The following is a 22,916-nucleotide window of genomic DNA, read 5'->3' as shown; positions in this document are numbered from 1 at the left end:
GATGACCATCTTTATAAAGAAATTAAGATTATGTCTTGGAAACTTGAAAGCTAACATAAACTAAATAATTACACAAACCATTTTGCTTTGAAACACAACTAAAAGAGCAACAAAAATTAAGGACAAGGGAGAAAAAAAATCCCTTTATAAATGACAAATGCTGCTATGAATTTTTAATGGCTCAGTGTCTGGCACATAGTATGCACTTAAATTTTTTTTTGTTGCCTGATACCCTAGTCATGAAAAATATCCATAGCCTCATGTTTACCAGCCTGAATTGATTTCTCTTGCTTGTAAAAGTAGTTACTTAAAACATTCTGTAACAACAATTATCTGTGATCTCTGATGTATGAGCCATATTTAAGAAAAAAAAAACAACAAACCCTTAAGAACGAGTGCCCCACCTTCCCATGAATTAACCTCTACAGCAATTCCTGCAAGTTTAGCAACTGCAAAGCTTCCACATGCTGAGAGAGGAGAGCCCAGCAGTGGAAAATGCCCCAGCAACCATGCTGTTGCTGTCGGGTGGTTCCATTCTGCAGGATCTGCAATGCAGACAAGCCAGCCGGCTTCACTCACCATCCCTTTCTGAAGAGCCCGAGCTGGAAGCCAGCGCTCCTCCCCAGGACCACCGCTTTTGCTTGTGCTCCAGCTGCTGTGCTCGCTCCAGGGACCTCCGCATCATGGCTTCTAGGCGTTGCTGAGAAGTTGATGTAATAATATATTAGTCAAGGGGTGTGTGTGTGTGTGTGTGTGTGTGTGTGTGTGTGTGTGTGTGGTGTGTGTAAAAGGGGGGGCAGTGCAGAGAGGAGAGGAGGAAGGTATTGCTGGGGTAAGGAAGAGAAGATGAAAAGCAAAACTCCTCTCCTCTCCTCTGGCTAGCTGTTCTTAATGCTTAAGGAAGGAGGAGAATGGTCTTTTCTTGGCTCACCGCAGATGGATACCCTGGAGAGCTGAATCAAAAGGAATCTATGGCAAAGGACCAACTCAGAGAAACTGTCAGTATTAAAGCTACCTACCTCCAAAGAGAGCCCTTTCTTTTGTCTGCAGAACCCCGAGGTCAAGAGAAAGGCCTAAGTAAATAACCCAGAGCTTGTATCGCTGCTGAACATCTAGTCCCTCTGGGGGAAACTGCCACTGAGCAGCTCTGGCCTTAATTTATTTAAGAATAATGCTTGACAAGCATTAACTCCTTCTTGCCTACACCAAACCATCCCCAAGCACTGAAGCAGCCCACAGCTGGGGGTAGGTGGATGAGGATGTCTCTGATGCACTCAGAGGCAGGAGAGTTGAATTACTAGAACACCAATCAATGGCTGGTTCCAGAAAAAAAGCAAGCAAAACCAAACCACGTTTTATTTTGATTTAGAGGATACAGAAAAAAAAAAAATGTTGCTCCCCCAAATTCCTACCACATAGGGAGTTTTTATGACCTTGATAAGAACTTTTATGAGATGAAGAAAGTGAATCCATTCTGTAAAGGAGAAATCTGCTTTACAAAAGATCAAAATGGAAAGTGACTACTATCTACTACATTCTGTAGGACATGCTTCATGTTTACTTGTCAAGGGTTAATTTTTTATACTTTAAAACTCATCATCTCTAACCCCCACCTCCCACCACCTAGAACAAAGCACCCAAAGATAACCATCCTATTTTTTTTTTTAAAGCAATTGGGGTCAAGTAACTTGCTCAAGGTTACACAGCCAGTTATTTCTGGGTGTGGTGCTAAGTATCTGAGCCCAGATTTGATCCCCAGGTCATCCCAACACTGGGGCCACCTGGCCTCCCCTAACCATCCTATTTTTACACAGCCCAGCTGACAAATTCCACACAAATCCAAACTACCCACCTGTGCAGAGAAGGAAAAATCAACAGACAGCTCAGAAATTAAAATAAGAGAATAAACATTTTTTTTTTACTCTCAAGTCAAAAATATAGCAATCATGCAGCAGAAAATGATCCCATCCCACTGTTACCTTGGGAAAGCCCTGGAAGAGGAGAGCTCAGGAGCTGGAAGCATTTCCCTGTGTGGCTCACAAAAGCTGTGTCCTAATTACACAAGCCAGCCCTGCCTCCTTCCACAAATGACACTGCAAATACTCAATTCTCTTCCGGTGCCAGGTTTGGGACTGGGGCAAGAGAAAAAGTAACTTCGACTGCTCCGCCATCCCAGAGACATGATAAACCAAAGCCTGGAGCTTTCCAGGGACCGTGCACAATGTATAAATCAAGCATGACTCCAAAAGTCAGACTAGAAAAATGATATTTCTATTTTGTTAACTGGAGAGGGGGGAAAAGCTAACAAAATCTTCAAAACAACCTTATGTTAGCTAGGTAGTTTGGTAGATATGGCAGCTAGGTGGTGCAGTGCTGGGCCTGGAGTCAGGAGAATTCATCTTCTCGAGTTCAAATCTGGACTCAGAAGCTTATTAGCTGTGTGACCCTGGGCAAGTCACTTAACCCTGTTTGTTGTGGTTTACTCATCTGAAAAATGGGCTGGAGAAGGAAATAGCAAGCCACTCCAGTATCTTTGCCAATAAAACCTCAAATGAGGTCACAAAGACTTGTACACAACTGAAACAAATGATTGAACAACAATCAGTGGATAGAGTCAGGAAGACAGAAGTTCAAATCCTACCTTCCTAGCTATGTTACTGTGGGTAAGTCACTTAACCACTTAATCTTCTTTAGTTTCCTCAACTTTATTTTTTTCCATTTTTCAAATGCTTTACTAACTTCTGATTTACATCATTCATTTCTGCCAGATTTTGAGTTACAAATTTTCTCCCCATTTTTCCCCTACCCACCACCCCAAAATAGCACTCCCACAGGGTATCCCCTCCTCCAATCTGCTCTCTCTCATATCTTCTCCCATACTCCCTTCAGCTTTTCCAGTAGGGCATGGTGGATCTCTATGCCCCAGTGCCTGTATAACTTATTTCCCAATTACATGTAAAATAGTATTAGTAATAGTATATATTTTTTAACATTTGATTTTAAAACTTTGAATTCCAGATTTATTCCCTTCCTCCCTTGTAACCCACCCTTCCTACCCTTACTGGGAACATAAGCAGTTCAATATAGGTTGTACATGTGTAGCTAATGCAAAACATTAACATAGTAGATATATTGTAAAAGACTGACAATATTTCCCTCCCTCCTATCCCATCCCGAACTTGTTCCATTCTCTACTTTGATTCCATCCCTTTTCAAAAATGGGTGCTTCCAAGTTCCTTCTCCCACCAGCCTGCCCTCCCTTCCATCATCCTCCCTCTCATCCCCTTCCCCCCTACTCTCTTGTAGGGTGAGATACCCTATTTAGTGTGTATTTCATTCCCTCCCCGAGCCAAATTCAATGAGAATAAGGTTGACCCATTCCCTTTTGCCTTCTTATTCTTCCCCTCCATTGTAGTTATTTTCCCTTGCCTCTTCTATATGAGAGAATTTACCCCATTCTCTCTCTCCCCATCTCCTCTCATTATATTCCTCCCTCACCTCTTAATTTCACCTTTTAAGTATCATCACTTCCTATTAAATTGGTCCTGTGCCCTCTATCTACATATACCTGTAAACATATATATATACATTTACATATGTCTTCAAATGCCCATATACCCTCCGATATAGACATATATGTATATTTCTATTCCCTTCAACTATTTCCAAACTGAGAAAAGTTTCATCAGTTGCAATTATTGTTTTTCCATGTAGGAATGTTAATAGTTCAACTTTGATAAGTTCCTTATGATTTCTTTTCCCTGTTTACCTTCTCATGCTTCTCTTGCTTCTTGTATGTGAATGTCATATTTTCTATTTGACTCTGTTTTTTTCATCAAGAATGCTTGAAAGTCCTCTATTCCACTGAATGACCATATTTTCCCCTGAAACATGATACTCAGTTTTGCTGGGTAGGTGATTCTTGGTTTTAATCCCAGCTCCTTTGCCCTTTGGAATATCATATTCTAAGCCCTTTGATCCCTCAGTGTAGAAGCTGCCAGATCCTGAGTTATCCTGATTGTGTTTCCACAATATTCAAATTGTTTCTTCCTGGCTGCTTGTAATATTCTCTCCTTGATCTGGGAATTTCAGAACCTGGCTATAATATTCCTAGGAGTTTTCTTTTTGGGATCTTTTTCAGGGGGTGATTGGTGGATTCTTTCAACCTCTGTTTTGCCCTCTGATTCTAAAACATCAGGGCAGTTTTCCTTGAGAATTTCTTGGAGGATGGTTTCTAGGTTCTTTCTTTGATCATGGCTTTCAGGTAGTCCAATAATTTTTAAATTATCTCTCCTGGACCTATTTTCCAGGTTAGTGGTTTTTCCAGTGAGATGTTTCACATTGCCTTCTATTCTTTCATTTGTTTGGATCTGTTTAATAGTATGTTGATTTCTCATAAAGTCACTATCTTCCATTTGCTCCAATCTAATTCTGAAGGAATGATTCTCCTCAGTGAGCTTTTGAGATTCTTTTTCCATCTGGCAAATTCAGCTTTTTAAGGCATTCTTCTCCTCATTGTCTTTTTGAACTTCTTTTGCCATTTAAGTTAGTCTGTTTTTTTAAGGTGTTATTTTCCTCAGTCAGGCTATTGACTCTCATTTCATAATTTTCTTGCATCGTTCTCATTTCTCTTCCCAATTTTTCCTCCACTTTTCTTACCTGCTTTTTAAGGTCCTCTATGGCTTGTAAGCAGCTTGTATTTTTCTTTGAAGCTTTTGATGCAGGAGTTCTGACTTCACTGTCTTCCTCCTGTTCCATGCTTTGCTCCTTTTTGTCCCCAAAATAGGATTCTAATGGTGGATTGCTTTGCTTTGTTTGCTTCCTTTGCCTGGTCATTTTGCCACTCAATTACTTGACTTTTGGGCTTTTTGCCACAGTAGGACTCTGCCACCAGAGCGGGGAGTTTCATTCCAAATGCTGGGGTTTTCTCAGCTGCTGGAGGTTTTAGTTGGGTGCCCTCTCTGAAGCTTCCATACAGTCTGTTAAGCTGGTCACGCACCCCAGGTCCTCCACCCTAGAGGGCAATCCAGGTCCAAGAAGGTTAAAGCAAGAGTGATTACCCCTCAGACTGGTTGCTTGGTCCCCCTACACTCTGCAGGCCAGGAGCTGAAGCTGACATGTGGCTGTGGCTCCACAGCCCCTGCGACTTACCCTCTTCTTGCCCAGGGGCAAATGCCGACCGCACTCTCAAATTACTGGATCCCAAGGTCCACACTGCACTGACCTTTCACTTTGTCCTTAGCATCTATGTGTTGATAATTCTGGATCTCCACAGCTGCTGCTGATCTGGAGTCCCTCCAGCCTGTGATTGTCAGGCCTGCCCTGGGGCTAAAACCTTGTTGTGGAGCTGGGCTTGGCTCCCAGAGCACTGCACTGGCTGATTTCTGACAGCCTGCAGGGCTTTCCTCAGCAGGAGGTTAACTTCTCTGTGTCATTTTGTGGGTTCTGTAGCTCCAAAGTTTGTTCAGAGTCCCATTTTACACAAAGTGGAGGTGGTGGGAGCCAGAGTCGCACAGAGGTCATGTTTCTACCTCCTCAACTTTAAAATGAGGATAAAAATAGCACTTGCCTCCCAGGGTTGTTGTGAGGATCAAATGAGATGGTACATGTAAAATGTTTGCAAACTTTAAAGCACTACATAAATGCTTTTATTACTGTTCAGTTATGTTTAACTCTTTGTGATCCCATTTGGGGTTTTCATGACAAAGATACTGGAGTGGTTTACCATTTCCTTCTCCAGCTCATTTTACAGATGAGGAAACTGAGGCAAAGAGGGTTAAATGACTTGCCAAGGGTGACACAATTAGTAAGTTTCTGAGGCAAGATTTGAACTCGGGTCTTCCTGACTCCAGGCCCAGCACTCAATACACTGAGCCACCCAGCTGCCCCCATACACATGCTACTATTGTGATTATTCTATTCAGCCAAAGGAATAGAACATAAAATTATAGACTAACAGGGCTGGAAAGGATTAAGTCTGTTTCCTTTATCCATATTAGCTTTCAAGATGCTTTTTAAAATGAAAGTGATATAATTGTAGAATATCAAAGCTGGAAGGGACACGAGATCATTTAGGCACTTTGTATCATGGATCCCCTGGGCAGTCTGATGAGGGCTATGGACCCTTCCTCAAAGTAATGTTTTTAAATAATTGAAGAAAATTTTCAATTTCAGTAAATGTTAGTGAAAACAAAAATTCATTTCCTCCCTAAAGATGTATTTTTCATTTAAATTCACATACCCTTGAAATCTATCCCTGGACTCCCAAAGTCCGTGGACTCCTGAGGTAGTCCAATACTGTCATTTTTGCAGAGGAAACAGCTGAAGCCCCTTCATGGATGTTTGGATTTCATCTTTTTTAGTTGATAGCTAAGGGAAATAAAGGGCAGCTAGGTAGCACAGAGGATATAGTGCCTAGCCTGGAGTCAGGAAAACTTGAGTTCAAATCCAGTCTCAGACACTTACTAGCTGTGTCACCCCAGTCAATTCAGTTAACCCTGTTTGGCTCAGTTTCCTCATTTGAAAGTAAGTTAAAGATGGAAATGGCAAAACACTGCAGTAGCTTTGCCAAGAAAACTCCAAATGGGGTCATGAAGGGTTGGACATAACTGAGTAAATGACTAAAAAACAATGGAGAGAAGCATGCATTCTGCACGTCTCCAGCTCTTTCAAGACTGCTTCTTCCTGAGAGGCTGAATGTCTCATGAGACAGGTGATTAAAAAAAAAAGAGAGAGAGAGATGTTTTTTCTTTTAGTTCTCTGGTCTAAGTACACTATTACACCCTATTAACTAATTCATCAGCTTTTGGTTTTGGAAGTTAATATTTGGAGATTTCAAGAGAAAGAGTTGGCATCCAGACTCATTTCCCATGGGGATGTAACAATAAAACATGGACTAGAAACTACCTGACTGAGACAGTCTCAGTAAAAACGTTCAGGCTTTAGGTTGAATTAAGAAACTTCCCTTTCCTTACCACTTTACCCCTGGGACATCATGCTTGTAGATCAGAATTGGAGGCAGGCAAAGGATTGTGGGAAGTCTCCCCTACTGCAGAGTGACTGAAGCCTGTAACACTTGTGTTCGGGAATAAAGGAAGAAGAAGGAATAGAAGGACCTTCTTCCAGGAATTCAACCATAATACTTATGAGAATTGTCAACAACTCTGGGAGAAAAGAATCGTTGGGATCCCAGGCTGGCTGATGGGTATGGTTTGACTCTTCACTGCAGAGCAGGGAGAGGCAACCTATGGCATTATCATCAGCACAGGGGATGGTTTTGAATGATGTGGCCAGGACCAGCTAGCAGCTAACTGGAAGAGGACAGGGGGTGGGAAGAAGCAGCAGACAGAAAAACCAGAAAAGGCTTCATATGGGGAAGGTGACATTTGAGCTTTGAAGGAAACTAGGAATCCTAAGAGGCAGAAACAAGGAATGAATGAATTTCAAGAATGAGGGACAATGAATGAATGAATTTCAAGAATGAGGGACAGTCTGTGCAAAAAGAAATGGAGATGGGAGATGGAATATCTTCTAAGTGTTAGGAACATTAAGAAGACCAGTCTGGGTGGATGGATCGATCAATCAATCCATCAACATTTATTAAGTACCTACTATTACCAGGCATTGCGCTAAGCTCTAGATCAAAAATTCATGAAAGGAAATAATATGTAATAAGACTGAAAGGTAGGTTAGAGTCAGGTTGTGATGGACTTTAAATGCCAGGAGTTTGTATTTGATCCTAGATGTAACAGAGTCACTCAGGCTTCTTCAGCATTGGACTAACATGGTCAAACCTGTGTTTTAGCAATTCAACTTTGGCATTTGTATGGAAGATAGATGGGAAGGAAAGGAAATTGACACAAGAGACCAATTGCTAGGCTATAATCCAGGCACGAGGAAGTGATGGCCCTGAACTAGCATGGGGGTCTGTGGGTGGAGATGAGAAGGCAGATTCAAGAGATATATGGCAATATATATATATATATATATATATATATATATATATATATATATATATATGTCAACAAAACTTGGCAAATAATTGGATCTGGGGAATGAGGCAGAAAGAAGCGATAGGAATGGCTCAAATGTTGTGAATGGGGTGACTAAAAGTATGATGGTGCCCAGAAGAAAACTCATGTTAGTATGGAAAAGGGATGGAGTTTGGGGAAAAGATAATAAATTGTGTTTGGGACATTTTGAATTTGAGAGTTCTAAGGTTGAAGAATCAGAAAAATTTTATTAGATGTTAATAGGGCTTTACAGACCCTCTAGTCTAAGCCCCTGATTTTACAGATAAGAAAACTGAGGGTGAGGTGAAATGATTTGAAAAAGATCATTGATATAATAGATAGGAAAGATTCAAAGGTTCTCCAAAGCCAGATCTAGTAGAGGCAAATTAGGTGGCACAGTGATAGAGTGCTGGGTCTGGAGTCAGAAGAACCTGAATTCAAATCTGACTTTACTAGCCAGGCAAGTCACTTAACTCAGTTTCCTCACCTGTAAAATGGGGATAATTACAGCACTTACCTCCAGGATTGTCATAAGGATCACAGGAGATAATATTTGTAAAGTACTTAGTATATAGCAGAAGTTATATAAATGTTAGCTATTATTAATTATCATTACTATCATTAATTATCATTGCTTCAGTATCAGAAAACTCCCTTCTTCAGTAAAGGCACCTGTGTCTCATTTTTTGTGCTCAACATAAAAAGGTATTGTTGGGAAAAAGAAAAGAAATACTCTCAAAAGAACTGAGTTCAAGTTCTTGGAGCTGATGCTTATTAATTCATCACAATGGGCAGGCAGGTCATTTCACCTTTCTTAGGCTTCAGTTTACCCATCTGTCTATACCACGTAGAGAGAATTAAAGCCTGAGTGGGTGCCTAGAAAATTTACTTCGGGTTCAAGGTATTCTGTCAGTCTATAGCCAATTAAAAACCATAGCTCATGAGATTAAACGGATGTATTTTACTTTTACAGGTCAGCCAGGTGGCATAACTACTTCAAAGCAAAGGCCTTCCATTTTCTTGGCTTTTAACAAACAGTTGCATGTACCTGCAGTTGCTCTTCCTCTTGATTGTTGTTTTCCTTAATTGTTTCAGGACATGTTTTGTAAATTTATGTTAGTCTGCTGTGTTAAATCAAAATGTAATAAAAACAAGGTAAACTTTTACCAAAAAAAAAAAAAAAGAAAATGCATCAGTAAAGTAGCAATAGAACATTTTTCACGATAAATATAGACTTAGGTTGCCATCCCTGGCCCACTGTACAAATGTACAAAAGAATCTTCTTGTTAATGGACATTTATACAAAGATAGTAAGAGTGATCCTGATTGTAAGGACTACTTATCCCTCTACCAAGACTTTGCTGGCTTCTGACGTTTATGTTTGTGTCTTCATCTAATCCAAGTGTTGGATTAATTTCTAAGTCTGTCGCTTGGATGTTAAAACTTACTTTTTCATGGAAACACTGAAATCACAAATTGTCAGTGCTGAAGGAGACTTTAAAGGTCATCTAACATAACTGCCTTCCCAATTCATGAATTTATTCTATAATATCCACGAAAGCAGTCTTGGTTTGCACTTCTTCCTGTCCTGCCTTCTGCTCTCTTCTCTTCCTTTTTAAAACAGATGCCTTAATGATCTTTTCTTTTTCTAGCTCTCTTTTCTATTTTTGGCTACCTTTCCCCCTCCCCTTCCATTGGAAAAAAATAAAAATCAATTTCTTGCAACAAAAATACGGTAATCATGGCTAACATTTTTACAAATGTTTTCATTATATGAAGCTAAACTCTACCTTCTGTTTTAACCTTCCTATAACTTTTGCCAAATGATCTGAGTTTTTCCCTCTGGAGTTAAATGGATTAAGTCTAATCCTCCTTCCATATGACAGTCCTTTAAACAATTGAAGACATACAGATCACTAAAATCCCTTCTTTTTTTCACACGAACTGTCCTTTAATCTTTTAGAAAAATTAACATTTTATTGATTTCTTCTGTTTGTAAGATGTAGGCATTTCTGGACACAGCCCTGTCCTCTCCCTGAGATTTCCCTTGTTAATAAAGAAAAATAATAAAGCAAAATGAACCAAAATAGAAACCACATCAGACAGTGCACATAACCCACTGCACCCACAATCTTCCACCTCTCCAAAAAAAAGAGAAAGAAGACACATTGCTTCATCAGTGGCCAAGAATGGCCATCCTAAATATATAGCATTGGTTTCACCTTTGTGTTCTTTTCGCTATCATATATCAAAAGGTATATCAGAGTCACAGATTTAGAGCTAATATTATCTATCCCAACCCCTTTATTTCACAGGAGACAAAACTGAAGCCCAGAAAGAGTAAAGAAACTTCCCCAAGATCATACAGGGAGTAAATTGGTTGAACCAGAAAGGTTCAAAAACTCAAGTCCTTGGATACCAAATCAGTACTATTTTCAGAGTACCATTATTTTCATGATTCAGTATTCTTCTTAATTTTTTTCTGAGTTCCTGATATTCACCATTTCTTACTACACAATAATTCTCAATTACATTCACATACTAAAATTTATTCAGCCATTCTCAACAGATGTTACTCCAATTTATTTCCAGATTTTTTTTTTGCTACCACACTAAAGGTACTGCTATGAATTTAGAATTCAAAACTTAAAAAATGTTTTTAAAATTATTATAACATGTAATTGGGTGGAAATAAAATTTATTTGAAAAAAGGAAAAAAGAAGAAAAAAATAAAATTGAGAGAGAGAGAGAGCAAGAGAGAACACAGAGAGCAGAAGACAGAATTAACCAGGGTTGTGCTGCTAAATATTTAACAAGCAGCTCTCCAAAAAGAGAGTAACCCTTTTAAAGCTTAATCTGTATTATCAACATTTTTTCCACTACCTTTAAAATTTTAGATAATCAGCAAAACAATAAATCAAGCCCTGAGGCGTAGCTCTTACCAGTTTCCAAATTATAAATGGTCACACTGAACACTTTACAACTTGGCTTTCAGAAATAAGCAGCAGCTACCTCCAGCACATCCTGGGGACCAGCACTTTTGCATGTTACTAGAGAATCTTCTCTGCAGATTGAACACCATTCATGTAGGTAGTTATAAATATAGTAATTGTACTAGTAATATCTACCTCACACATGTATCTGTGAGAACTCTGAGAAATTTTGTGAAAAATCTTCCTGAAATCCTGATATAACTTTGTCTACAGCATTTTTTTTTAACCTAGTAGTCTAGAAGCTTTGTCAAAGACTCATTCTTAGTGAACTCTTGATGGTTCCTAGTGATCACTGCTTCCCTTTTTAAGTGCTTACAAAACTATCCATTTAATAACGTGCACTTTTTTCTTCTTTTAAAAATTCTTTGTAACAATGGGTGACTTTCTGTGTAGGGCATAGGAGAGGGTTATATTTGAAAATGATGATGTAAATATAAAAGATATTATATATTATATTATATAAAAGGTATATATTATATATTACATATATTGTATATGTTATGGAATTTTGCCAGTGATAAACATCAAGCTCATTAGTTTTTAATTTGTAAAATCTACCTTTATTCCTTTAGACTTTGAACTTCTTAAGAGTAAAAACTATTTTCTGCCTTTCTTTGCAACCCCAGTGCTTAGCATAGAGCTTGGCATACAATATGCACTTCATAAATGCTTGTAGACTGGCTGACTTTTAAAGAACCGGACCATTATCTTATATTCATTCTTTTATCACCTCTCCCATGATATCTCAGAGATCACTTTTGGTGGTTTAGAAATCACATTTACAGATCACACACACAGAGCACAGCACATAGTAAGCATTATTTAAATGTGTTTGGTAGTTGCTTTGCAATTAACTTATTTGATTCTCACAACTCTGGGAGGCAGGTGCTATCATTATCATCCCCATTTTACAAATGAGGAAACTGAGGCACACAGAGCTTAAGTGATTTGACTATCATCATCCAAACTAGTAAGTTTCTGAGGCCAAATTTGAACTCGGGTCTCCTTAACTCCAGACCAGAAGTTCTATCTCCTGTATCATCTAAGTATTCTGAGAATTATTCTGGCCTTGCTTTCTTCCCTTTACAACCTTAACCCTATAGTCAATCAGCTGAATAAAACACTGGGCACTCTCCTAGGATTCCTTGCCTTCTTATCCTCCCAACACATGTTCACATTCTACTAATCCTCAAACCCCTTAGGTCTGTCCCATCCCTGCTGTCTCTGCTCCTGCTCCTGAATTGCTGAATGCTATTAACATAAGTAAAACAATTAATGCAGACCTGGTCCCAGCACAGATCCACTTATCTAACCTCCACTGGGTCCTGACTGCTAATGAAGCAATCCTTTCATCCATCGGATGGTCTCATCCTACTGCCAGTCTCTCCTCCTCAACTGATCCTTCACATAGCTACCAAAATAAGCGACCACATCAGTCCTCTGAACAAAGAAAATCTTAAGTGTTTTCCCATTGCTTGAAAGGTAAGATACAAGTTCTTTAGTCTGGACTTATAGCCTCCCATACTCTGAGTCCAACCCACCTCTCTGGTCTATTTCATCTTCATCTGGTTTTCAGTGGTTCTCAGTCCTGAGTCAAAGTCAAAGGGGATCACCAGACATCCCTCATGCCTGGAATGCATGACTTGGTCCTCATCTCTGCCTCTTGGGTGCTTCATCTTTCTAGTCTCAGGGCAGCAGAGATTCCTATGTATACTTGCCTGATCCCCTAAATCAGAAGTTCTTAATCTTCTTTATGTCATGGACCCCCACACCACTACCCTTGGCAATTGTAATAAGAATGTAAATTTTAAAGATCTTCCCTGCCCCTAGGCTAATGTGCACCTGATGCCTGGGGTGGGGGAGGCTTGTTTTTCAGTAGATACTTCTTGATTGGCCAGTGAGTCAATAAGGTTGTTACATTCTCTGAGCCAGGAGAAGGCTATATAAGCCCTGATGTGTAGCTTTGTTTTTGGGACTCACTTTGAGAAGTGTTCTGTGATCTGATCTGGATTCTGGGAAGCCGTTGTTGAGAGTCCCCCGGCTTTGAAAAACCCAGAACTTGGAAACCCAGATGTTGACTGGGTATGGATGTAATGGTTGGACAGTTTGGAAATCTGTCTACTTGATGTTTCTGTCTTGATAATTATGCCTGTATACTTTGAGGTTCAGGGTGCTGACCTTTTCTCCTGAACAAGGTAAACGATATATGTCTGACTGATTAAAGTAAGCTTGTTAACCCATTTTGAGTTGCTTTCCTTTAACAAAGCAGATCCAAGAACCTGTGGTAGCTGCAAACCCTGAGGACGCTTGGGGTGCTTGCTGCTACAGCAATCTAGTGAAGTATCTATCTCTTCTCAGAATTATATTTTTAAATAAATATACATAGTATTGCAAAGGAACCTAATTATATTATAGTACAGTAATCAAAATTTTAAGAAAAAAAATTCATCTTACAAAAAGTTTGAGTTAAGAATATGTTTCAGTATGCCTAAAGGCTAAAAAAAAAAACGTGCATACCTTTTGACCCAGCAATACCACTACTACATCTGTACCCGGAAGAGATCAAAGAAAAAGGAGAAGGACTTGTATGTATAAAAATGTTTATAGAAGCTCTTTTTGTGGTGGCAAAGAATTGGAAATTGAGGGGATACCCATCAAATGGGGAACGGCCAAGCAAATTGTGGTATGTGATTGTAATGGAATACTATTGGGTGAGAACAGATGGAGGTGGGTAGACAGCAGGAATAATGACAGAGCAGGAATGGGAATTAATCATCATCAAATCTGAATTCATCAGACACTTTATTTTTTAATCTTCCCCCCAAAAAACCTTGTCACCCCATATTATCAGAATGTATTGGTGTACAGGTAATTAAAAAAAGAGACCATGTGTTTCCAAGGGAGCAAATATTTTTTCCTGCTTATTAACATTGACAAATTACAAGATTATCTTTCAACCAACCGATAAATCAACAGGCATTTATTAAGCCCCTGCTATGTGCCAGGGCTATGGTAAGGTGTATCCATTTTGACTGAAAGTGATCCCAGATGCCTTTCCAGGCCGGCAACAATTTTCTCATGACATTTTACCAACCTAACTCAATTAATATTTGACTAGCACTATGCTAGGCATTGGAGGCACTAAGACAAAAAATTAAATAGTTCCTACCCACAAGGAGTTTACATTTTATATAAATAATTTTTACACATATAAGTGTTATAATTATTTAATTCAATGCACTTCTCTAAGTCCTACTGTGTGCAGAGCACTGTGCTAGATCCTGAGGGAGATTGCTTAGATAAGACCCAATCTGTCCCCTCATAGAATTTACAGTCTAATAGCAGAATAAGGGTAGTTAGATGGGAAAGTGGTTAGAGCCCCTAACCTGGAGTCAGGCAAACTCCTCTTCCTGAGTTCAAACCTAGTCTCAGACATTTATTAGCCATGTGACCCTGGGCAAGTCATTTAACCCTGTTTGCCTCAGTTTCCTCAGCTGTAAAATTAGCTGGAGAAGGAAATGGCAAATCACTCCAGTACTTTTGCTAAGAAAACCCCAAATAGGGTCATGAAGAGTCAGACATGACTGAACAAGGGGGATTTAAGATACTAACAGAGATTGTTATTATATAATTACATTATACTTTTTATAAATATAAGATTGAATATAATACAAAATATTACATTGAACATGTATTAAAGTAACATGAAACAAAGTGCTAGGTGAGGACTAAGAGGCAAGAGTATTACTGATTAATGGGAGTGAGGAAAGAATCAGGGAAGCCTTAACAGAGAAGGCACCTTTTGAGTAGAACGAGAAGGGAAGGCATGACATTCTAGGCCCAGACAACAGTGTCAGCAAGTGGAACACCTGGGAGACAGAGAGTAATCCAGTTTGCCTGGAGCACAGAATGCATGGAGTGGGGTAATATGAGATAAGGTTGACACACACATAATTAGGCCCTGACAAAAAAGTTTTTTGATGATGAGATGATAAACCATCATTTGTTAGCAAAGTGACAGAATCATGTTCTTCCTCAATACACAGATGGATGAATAAAATTAAAATGCCCAGACTGTGCAGAGTCACAGCACAGGGTCTCGTGTGCCATGACCCCCTAATAAGAGCCTGCTCTCAGATGGGCAGCTCCTGTTTGACAGAGATAGCTCATTTCAGAGAAGTGGTGTACTATGGCCCAGGAGGAATGATGGTTCCAAGTCAGGCTTTTTTTTTTTAAGAAGGGAAGGGGTGTTGAAGATGTGGGAGAACTCTTTAGTTTCAATGGTACAAGGGACATCCAGTGAAGAAAAACTATCAATGAAGACCAGTAAACACTCTGCAGCTTATTATCTTATAGTGTCGTTTAAGGGTACTAAGAACTATGGTTACTTGCCTAGGGTCACACGGTCATGATGTATCAAAGGTGGTACTCAGAACCAGTTTTTTCTTACTATAAGGCAACTCTTCTCTAGAGATATAGCATGGCACAGTGGAAAGAACACTAGTTCTGCAATCCAAGGATGTGGGTTCAAATTCTACCTTGACTCCCTGCATGACCTTGGGCAAAGTCCTTACCTTCTTTGCCCTCTATTTCCTCATCAGTAAAATGAGGTTGGGTAGCTAGAAGGCTCAGGAAATAGAGTGCTGGGTCTGAAGTTTGGAAGATCTGAGTTCAAATATGACTTCAGACACCAGTTACATAGTCACTTAACCCTGCTTGCCTCAGTTTCCCCATTTGTAAAATGAACTGAAGAAGAAAATGGCAAATCTCAGTAATATTACCCAGAAAACCCCAAAGGGAATCATGAAGAGTCAGACACAACTGAAATGACTGAAACAACAACAAAATAAGGGTACTAGAATGTAACAAAGGTAGGACCTGAAACCAGGTCTTTCTGATTGTGAGGCCAACCTTTAATTCTGTAAGCTACCCTGCCTCTTACACGAGGTTATAGTTACTGCATATTCTGTTGCAGGCATCAGGTGTGATCAGTTATGAACTTCTGACATCATTTTCGAGTCATACCTGCCTCTCAAAGCAGTGCCCCCTGAGTATATTCTTCAAATGGAACCTCCCAGGAAGAACGGAGGCCAGCCTTCCAAAATACCCATTCTCCATGGCAGCTTCACAGGAACCCTCCCTCCATCCCCCTGGGCACAGAATGAGCTCACCACTTTGTGCGGTGAGCTTTTATGCAGGCTGAGCAATTTGGACTGTCTCCTCCCCAACACTATAACAAATGAGGTTAGTGAAATGTTGAAAAGACCTTGCTAAGGAACTGGGGTCACTTCTAATCCTAAAGCTAGATACACGCTCTCCTCAACACAAATTTGAAAAGACACCCTCAGCCTTCAGGTCTCCAGACCTCTAATAGCTAAGTGGATAATATATCCAAAAGAGGTCAGTGACAGAAAGGAAGGTCTCATGTATACCAAAATACTTCCAGCAGTACTTTTTTTTTTCTTAGTGGCAAAACAAACTGGTGCCCATTAAATAGGGAATGGCTAAACAAATTATGGTATTTGCATGTAATGGAATAATGAAAGTGAGGAATTCAGACAAACATGGAAAACTTGTGTGAACAGATGCAGAATGAAGAAAGCAGAATCAGAGAGATAATATACATATTTAATAGAATAATATAAATCAAAGCAAGACTAATTGGCAACAGAAGTCAGATTAAATTCAACAACTAAACCTGGTTCCAGAAGACTGATAAGGAAACTCTTCCCTCCTTTTCATAGAAAGTAGAGGACTAGGGATTCAGAATGTGTACGTGCACCATCAGATGTGGTCTCAGCATCCAAGTGGTTCTTGTTAACTATTTTTTCTTTCTAATAGGAAGGGATCTCTGAGATGGGGAAGTTCTAGTTCAGGGATTCTTAACCTTAGGCCCTTCAATTTGTTTCTAGAATATGTTGATAATTGTACTTCAATATAATTGGTTTCCTTTATAATCATATGTCTTTTCTTATATGAACTGATGCTGAGTGAAAGGAGCAGAATCAAGAGAACATTGTACGCAGCAATAGTCACATTGTGCGATGACGGACTTAAGCTCTTCTTAGCAATGCAAGGATCGAAGACAATTCTAAAAGACACATGATGGAAAATGTTATCCACATCCAGAGAAAGAACTATGGAGTCTGAATGCAGATTGAAGCATATTATTTGCCTTCTTTCTACTTTTTGTTTGTTTCTTCTTTCTCGTGGTTCTAATTCTTCTTTACAACATGACTAATGTGAAAATAGGTTTAATATGAATATACATATATATATATATATATATACACATATATAGTGCCTATATCCAATTACACACCATCTTGTGGTGGAGGGAGGGAAGAGAAGGGGAGAAAATCTGGAATTCAGAATCTTATGGAAGTGAATGTTGAAATCTAAAAATAAATGAATAAATTCTTTAAAATCATATATCTTTTATTTTGTACATTTGAAAACATTATTCTGAGAAGGGTCCGTGGGTTTCAGACAATTACACAAAAAAGGTTAAGAACTCCTGGTACAGAAACTAAAAAATAAGAATATAAGTTTAAATAAAAACATATTGTTAAGAATCCTTGCTATAAAAGCTAAAAAATTATGCTAAAAATATCAAAACAGATGCCATGAGGAAATTTAGAAGGTTTCCAAAGATTCCTTCAAGATGTGAAGGACTTGGGTGGCTTGAGGGGAGGTCGAGAATGGATGCACCTATCAGATTAACTGGTGGCACAGTGGAGAGAGCTGCAGGCCTGGAGTCAGAAAGCCCTGAATTTAAATCTGTCCTCAGAAGCTTATTAGCTGTGTGACCCTGGGCAAGTCATTTAACCCTGTTTGCCTCAGTTTCCTCATCTGTAAAATGAGCTGTAGAAGGAAACAGCAAACCATTCCATATGTTTACCAAGAAAACCTGAAATGGGGTCACAAAAAAGCTGGACATGACTGAAAAGACTGAACAACAAAAACCAAAATCAGATTAAGTGATTATTACAATATCACAAATACAGTCCAAAAAGGTTTAAAGCAAAATGAAGAGCTGTGATTCAGGTGACTCCTCTCTGTAAAAGCTGTCTCCCCACTGCCAAGGGCAAAGGGCACAAAAGAGGGTATAAATCAAGGCATCCATACATCTGATGCCAGAAAGGGAGAGTAAGTGGAAAGCTAGAGCACCGAAGAGATGACGGTAACTCCAGCACTTCACCCTACTAAGGAGAGGACTGGGCCCCCATTCCTGCACCTGAATGGCCACTGGCTGTGTTTCAGTAGCACAGCATCAGGAGGCTAAGGAAGCAATGCTGTATCTTTCCATTCTAACTCAATTTTTAAAATAAAAAAATGGTGCAAGGTCAAATATGGGAAGGGTTAGTTCACCAGAAAGGAGTGTGGAAAATACTGCAGGTACATACCTCCCTCCCCAGGGATTCTGGGAATGAGAGCAGGTGGCACAGAGGGGCTGGCTCTTCATTTGGTTGCTATGCAACCAGAAAAGCCAGGTTCTCAAGCTCTCCTCTGCACGATGAAGGGGTGAAAACACTTCCCAGGCTTCTATTTTATTTGTATCTACAAACAAACTGTCAAGCAGGTTAACCCTTTCCCACCTTGTGGAAGAAAGAGAGTTGGGAATCATAGATGCACAGATGCTCAGGGATGTAATGAACCTCAGAAACCATCTAGTCCCAACCAAGAATCCCATCAATGTCCCCAACAACATGCTTACTTAATACATTGCTTGAAGATCTCCAGTTGAGGATGGCCCACCAGCCCACCACCTACAAAGAGCATCTATTCTATCCCATCTCTGGACAGTTCTGATTTTAAGTTTTTCCTTAGAACAAACCTACATTTAGCTCTGTAACTTCCCACATACTGCCCCTAATAGGTGGCTTGGTAGTATAGTGGTTAGAGGAATGGGTCTGGGGTCAAGTTCAAATCCTGCCTCAGAACCTTATTAGCTTTAGTACCCTGGGCAAGTCACCTAATCTCTGTTTGCCACAACTGTAAAATGAAGACAATAATAGCACTTCTGTCCCAGGAAGGTTGTGAAGAGCAAAGCATTAGTATGATACCTGGCACCTTTCCCAGTCATTTTTTCAGTCCAGTGCTTCATGACCTCCTTTGGGGTTTTCTTGGCAAAGAATCTGCAGTGGTTTGTCATTTCCTTCTCCAGCTCATTTTGCAGATGAAGAAACTGAGGCAAACAGAGTTAAGTGACTTGCCCAGGGTCACACAGCTAATACACTTTTGAGTCCAGATCTGAACTTGAGAAGATGAATCTTCCTGACTCCAGGCCAGGTACATATCCACTTCACCACTTACCTGCCTTGCCCAGCACATAGTAGGTATTTTATAGGAAGGAAAGAATAAACATTTATTAAGCACATACTATGTGCCAAGCACTGTACTAAGTGCTTTACAAATATCTCATTTGATCCTCACAACAATCCTGGGAGGTGGGTGCTATTATTTTCCCCATTTTACAACTGAGGAAACTAAAGCAGAGCGAGGGGTTAAGTGACTTGGTCAGAGTCAGATAACAAATCCTTGCTTCCTTCCTGCTCTCAACCTTGCAATACATCGCTGCCCCCCCCTCCCACCCATGTTAGTTTTAAATAGACTTTTCTTCTCCAGGGCAAGAATTTTAATTCCACTTATTTATAGCATTGATAAAGTGTAGTGCTGTTCAGTTCTCTCCCTCTGCATGCACCAAAGTATTCAAAAATGCCTAGAATTTACACAAAAGCTCAAATGTGACTTTTAAACTGCTACTGCATCCTATCTTGTCTACCAATATGAGTCTTTCCATTTTTGAAAAGCTCGGTGCAATGCTTTCTCTTCTGATGCTGTTAGCCTGGGCCACGATGGGTCCAGAAGAGGAGCCTCTGGAAGCTCAAGCTCCACCACCGGCATCCACCAGGCATGCTTCCTGGTCCTCTGACAGTTTAATAATGATGGGGTTACAGTTCTTCTCCAATTCTTTTTTCCCAATGCTCAAATTCTTCCTTCTCACAGCAGTCTGGCTGTTACTGAGGTAGCTGATTATTTCATTACATCTGTCAAGGACTTTCTGTTAGTCTTCCTCACCAATTTTGCCTTACAGTTTCTCCACTTAAAGCTTTAATATTGAAAGCACAAGATTCAAGTGAGTTCTTGGAAAACATATCTCCCTGCTTCTTAGCTTTAGCCTCTGATTTCTCAGCTCCCTGGACCACGTGTTCAGTGTCTTCTTTGCCTTTGTCACTAATATTGGCAATCTAATTCTCTTTACCTGTGATCTCCACAGGAGATACACTGAAGATGTAATTTGCATTAATGTCAAAGGTCACTTCAATCTGGGGAACACTCTGGAGAGCAGGGAGGATGCCTATGAGCTCAAAATTACTAAGTAGGTTGTTAGTGCTCTCATACCTTCCGAAACCTGAATAAACATACCAGGATGGTTAGAAAAGTGGTTTATCTGCTTAATGAGCATGGTGGTATTTCATTCGATCATTAATGCCTTAACTCCAGCAACAGTTTCAATACTGAGGGAAAGAGGAGTGATATCCGATAGCTGCAAGTGCTGAACATTCTCAGGTTTCTCCCCAAACAAAATGGTAGCTTGAACAGCTGTACCATAAAGAAACAACCTTGGGGACAGCTAGGTGGTACAGTGAATAGAGCACCGGCCCTGGAGTCAGGAGGAACTTAGCTCAAATCCGGCCTCACTTAACACTTACTAGCCGTGTTACCTTGGGCAAGTCACTTAACCCCAATTGCCATGCCTTCCCTCCCCCCAAAATAAAAAGTAACAACCTCATCAGGATTGATATTTTTGTTTAGCTCCTTACCACTGAAGAAATCTGGAAGAAATTTTTGGATCTTGGGGATGCACATGGAACTAGCCACCAAAACAATGTAACCCACCAGGCTCAGGGCATTGTTCTCCAGGGGAATTTGAGAATGTGATTACATTAGGAATCTCTTAGAGCAGGACTAGATAAACTGCAGCCCAGGCCAAATCTATATTTCCCTTGCTTTTGTTTGGCCTCTCCATGCAGGAATGGTTTTTACATTTTAAAATAAAGTATTTTTGTATTTTAAAATGTAAAAACTATTCTTAGCTGGGGCCTGGGTTTTCCATGGGATCCAGTATGTTACTGAACAGGTCAAAATCACAAGCCTTTATTGAGTGTCTACTATGTGGCAGCACTCTGCTAAGCACTGGGAATTCAAAGAATGGCAACCCCCCCCCCAAAAAAAAAAACCCAGTGCTCTGCTCTCAAGGAGCTCAGGGGGACACAGCATGCAAACAACTAAGTATAAAACAGATATTTTTATTATTTTTGTTGAGTTGTTTCCAGTCATGTCTGACTTTTTGTGACCCCCTATTTGGGGTTTTCTTGGCAGAGATCCTGGAGTGGTTTGTCATTTCCTTCTCCAGCTCATTTGACAGATGAGGAAACTGAGGCAAACAGGGTTAAGTGACTTGCCCAGAGTCATATAGTAAGTGTCTGAGGTCAGATTTGAACTCAGGAAGATGAGTCTAGGCCTGGTGCTCTATCTACTGTGCCACCCAGCTGCTCAAATTAGATCCATACAGAATAAATTGGAGATAATCTCAGAGGTATTAAGGAAGACTGGGAAAGGTTTCTCTAGGAGAAGAAAGATGGAGTTTAACCGAAGGTTGAAGAAAGCCAGAGGCAGCGATGAGGAGGGAGAAAGTTCCAAGCATGGTTGGACAAGCCAGTGAAAACTCTGGGAGTTTTAGGGAATGGAATATTTTATGTGAGGAACAGCGAGGAGGTCAATATCCCTCAATTGTAGAGTCCTTGGTGTGGAAGAATAAGAAATTAAAGTGACTTAAAAGACAGGAAGGGGTCAGGTTAAAAAGCCAAACACAGAGGATTTTCTATCTGAACCTGGAAATAATAGGGAGACACTAGCGTATATTAAGGGGAGGGAGGAGTCAGAAGTGTGCTTCAGGAAGATCAACATGACAGTTAAGTGAGGGCCACCATGGAGCAGGGCAGCTATAGCAATAGTCCAAGCATGAGGTGATGAGGGCCTCTCCCAGCATGGTGGCAGTATTTCTTGTTGTCCTTCATTCTCAAAGAGAATCAAAATGACATCACTGTGAGGAGAGAAGAGGGCATATAAGAGGGAATTTATGAAGATACAAATGACCGGACTTGGTAACTGATTATTTATGGGGTTAAGCAGTTAAGGATAGCACCTAAGGTGTAAGCCCAGGTAACTGGAAAGATGTTGATTCACTAAATAGTAATAGGAAAGGGCTGGTGGTGAGGGCAGGCAGGGGGTGGAAGATATAATGAGCAATTTTAGACATGTTTGAGTTTAAGACATCCTGTTGGAGCTATCTAAGGGGCAGTTGGATATTTGAGACTGGAGGTTGGGAGAGGTAAGGGCTAGGAAAACAGAGGTGGGCATCATCCAAATGGATATCCCACATCCCCATCTGTAGACTTGATTTCAAAGAGTCCTTCTTCAATGGTGAGGACTGTTGTTATTGTTTGTCCCTCATTCTTGAAGAGGACCAGGGCATCAGGGAGGTGATAGCATGACTTGCAAGTGAATTGGATTTAAGTGAGGCAAGGCTGTGCAGAGTCACCAAACTCACTTTCTCCTCCAGAGCCATCTGGGTCCAGTGGTGAGATATAGATCAGGAAGACTGGAGATGACTTGGTTAAGGCTGCAGAACCTGAAAGGGTGACCTACCAGGTCTGACATTGTCACATTACTTTCAGCACCAAACGTTTTTCCCCAAGCGAAAACTAACAGCAGCAGCAGTTGGCTCACTGATGATTTGGACCAGAGATGGTTCCCTAATCTTTAGAGGCCTAAAGTTGGAAGTCACTAAGGAGAGGAGAGAAGAGGAGAAGAGAGGAGAGGAGAGGAGAGGAGAGGAGAGGAG

At 40.2% G+C, this 22,916-nt stretch overlaps 1 protein-coding gene across 14 annotated transcripts in view; it reads right to left on the bottom strand.

Moving 5' to 3' along the window:
* MAP7D2 (MAP7 domain containing 2) overlaps positions 1–22,916 on the bottom strand; it is a 194,030-nt gene that overhangs the window by 47,995 nt on the left and 123,119 nt on the right. For 12 of the 14 annotated variants that reach the window (XM_069063446.1, XM_069063439.1, XM_069063438.1 and 9 more), the window contains one exon: positions 580–700. In XM_069063446.1, the coding sequence (XP_068919547.1) occupies positions 580–700 (121 nt within the window). Of the gene's footprint in view, positions 1–579; positions 701–1,019; positions 1,225–22,916 lie in introns of those variants that run through there. The other 2 variants (XM_069063449.1, XM_069063450.1) reach the window with 2 other exon arrangements.

This window comes from Petaurus breviceps, unplaced genomic scaffold (genome assembly GCF_028583685.1).
Source record: "Petaurus breviceps papuanus isolate PSGF00001 unplaced genomic scaffold, PetGlider_PUasm1.0 90574, whole genome shotgun sequence".
Taxonomy (NCBI): domain Eukaryota; kingdom Metazoa; phylum Chordata; class Mammalia; order Diprotodontia; family Petauridae; genus Petaurus; species Petaurus breviceps.
The sequence above is the reverse complement of the archived record's forward strand: the minus strand, read 5'-3'. Positions and strand labels throughout refer to the sequence as shown.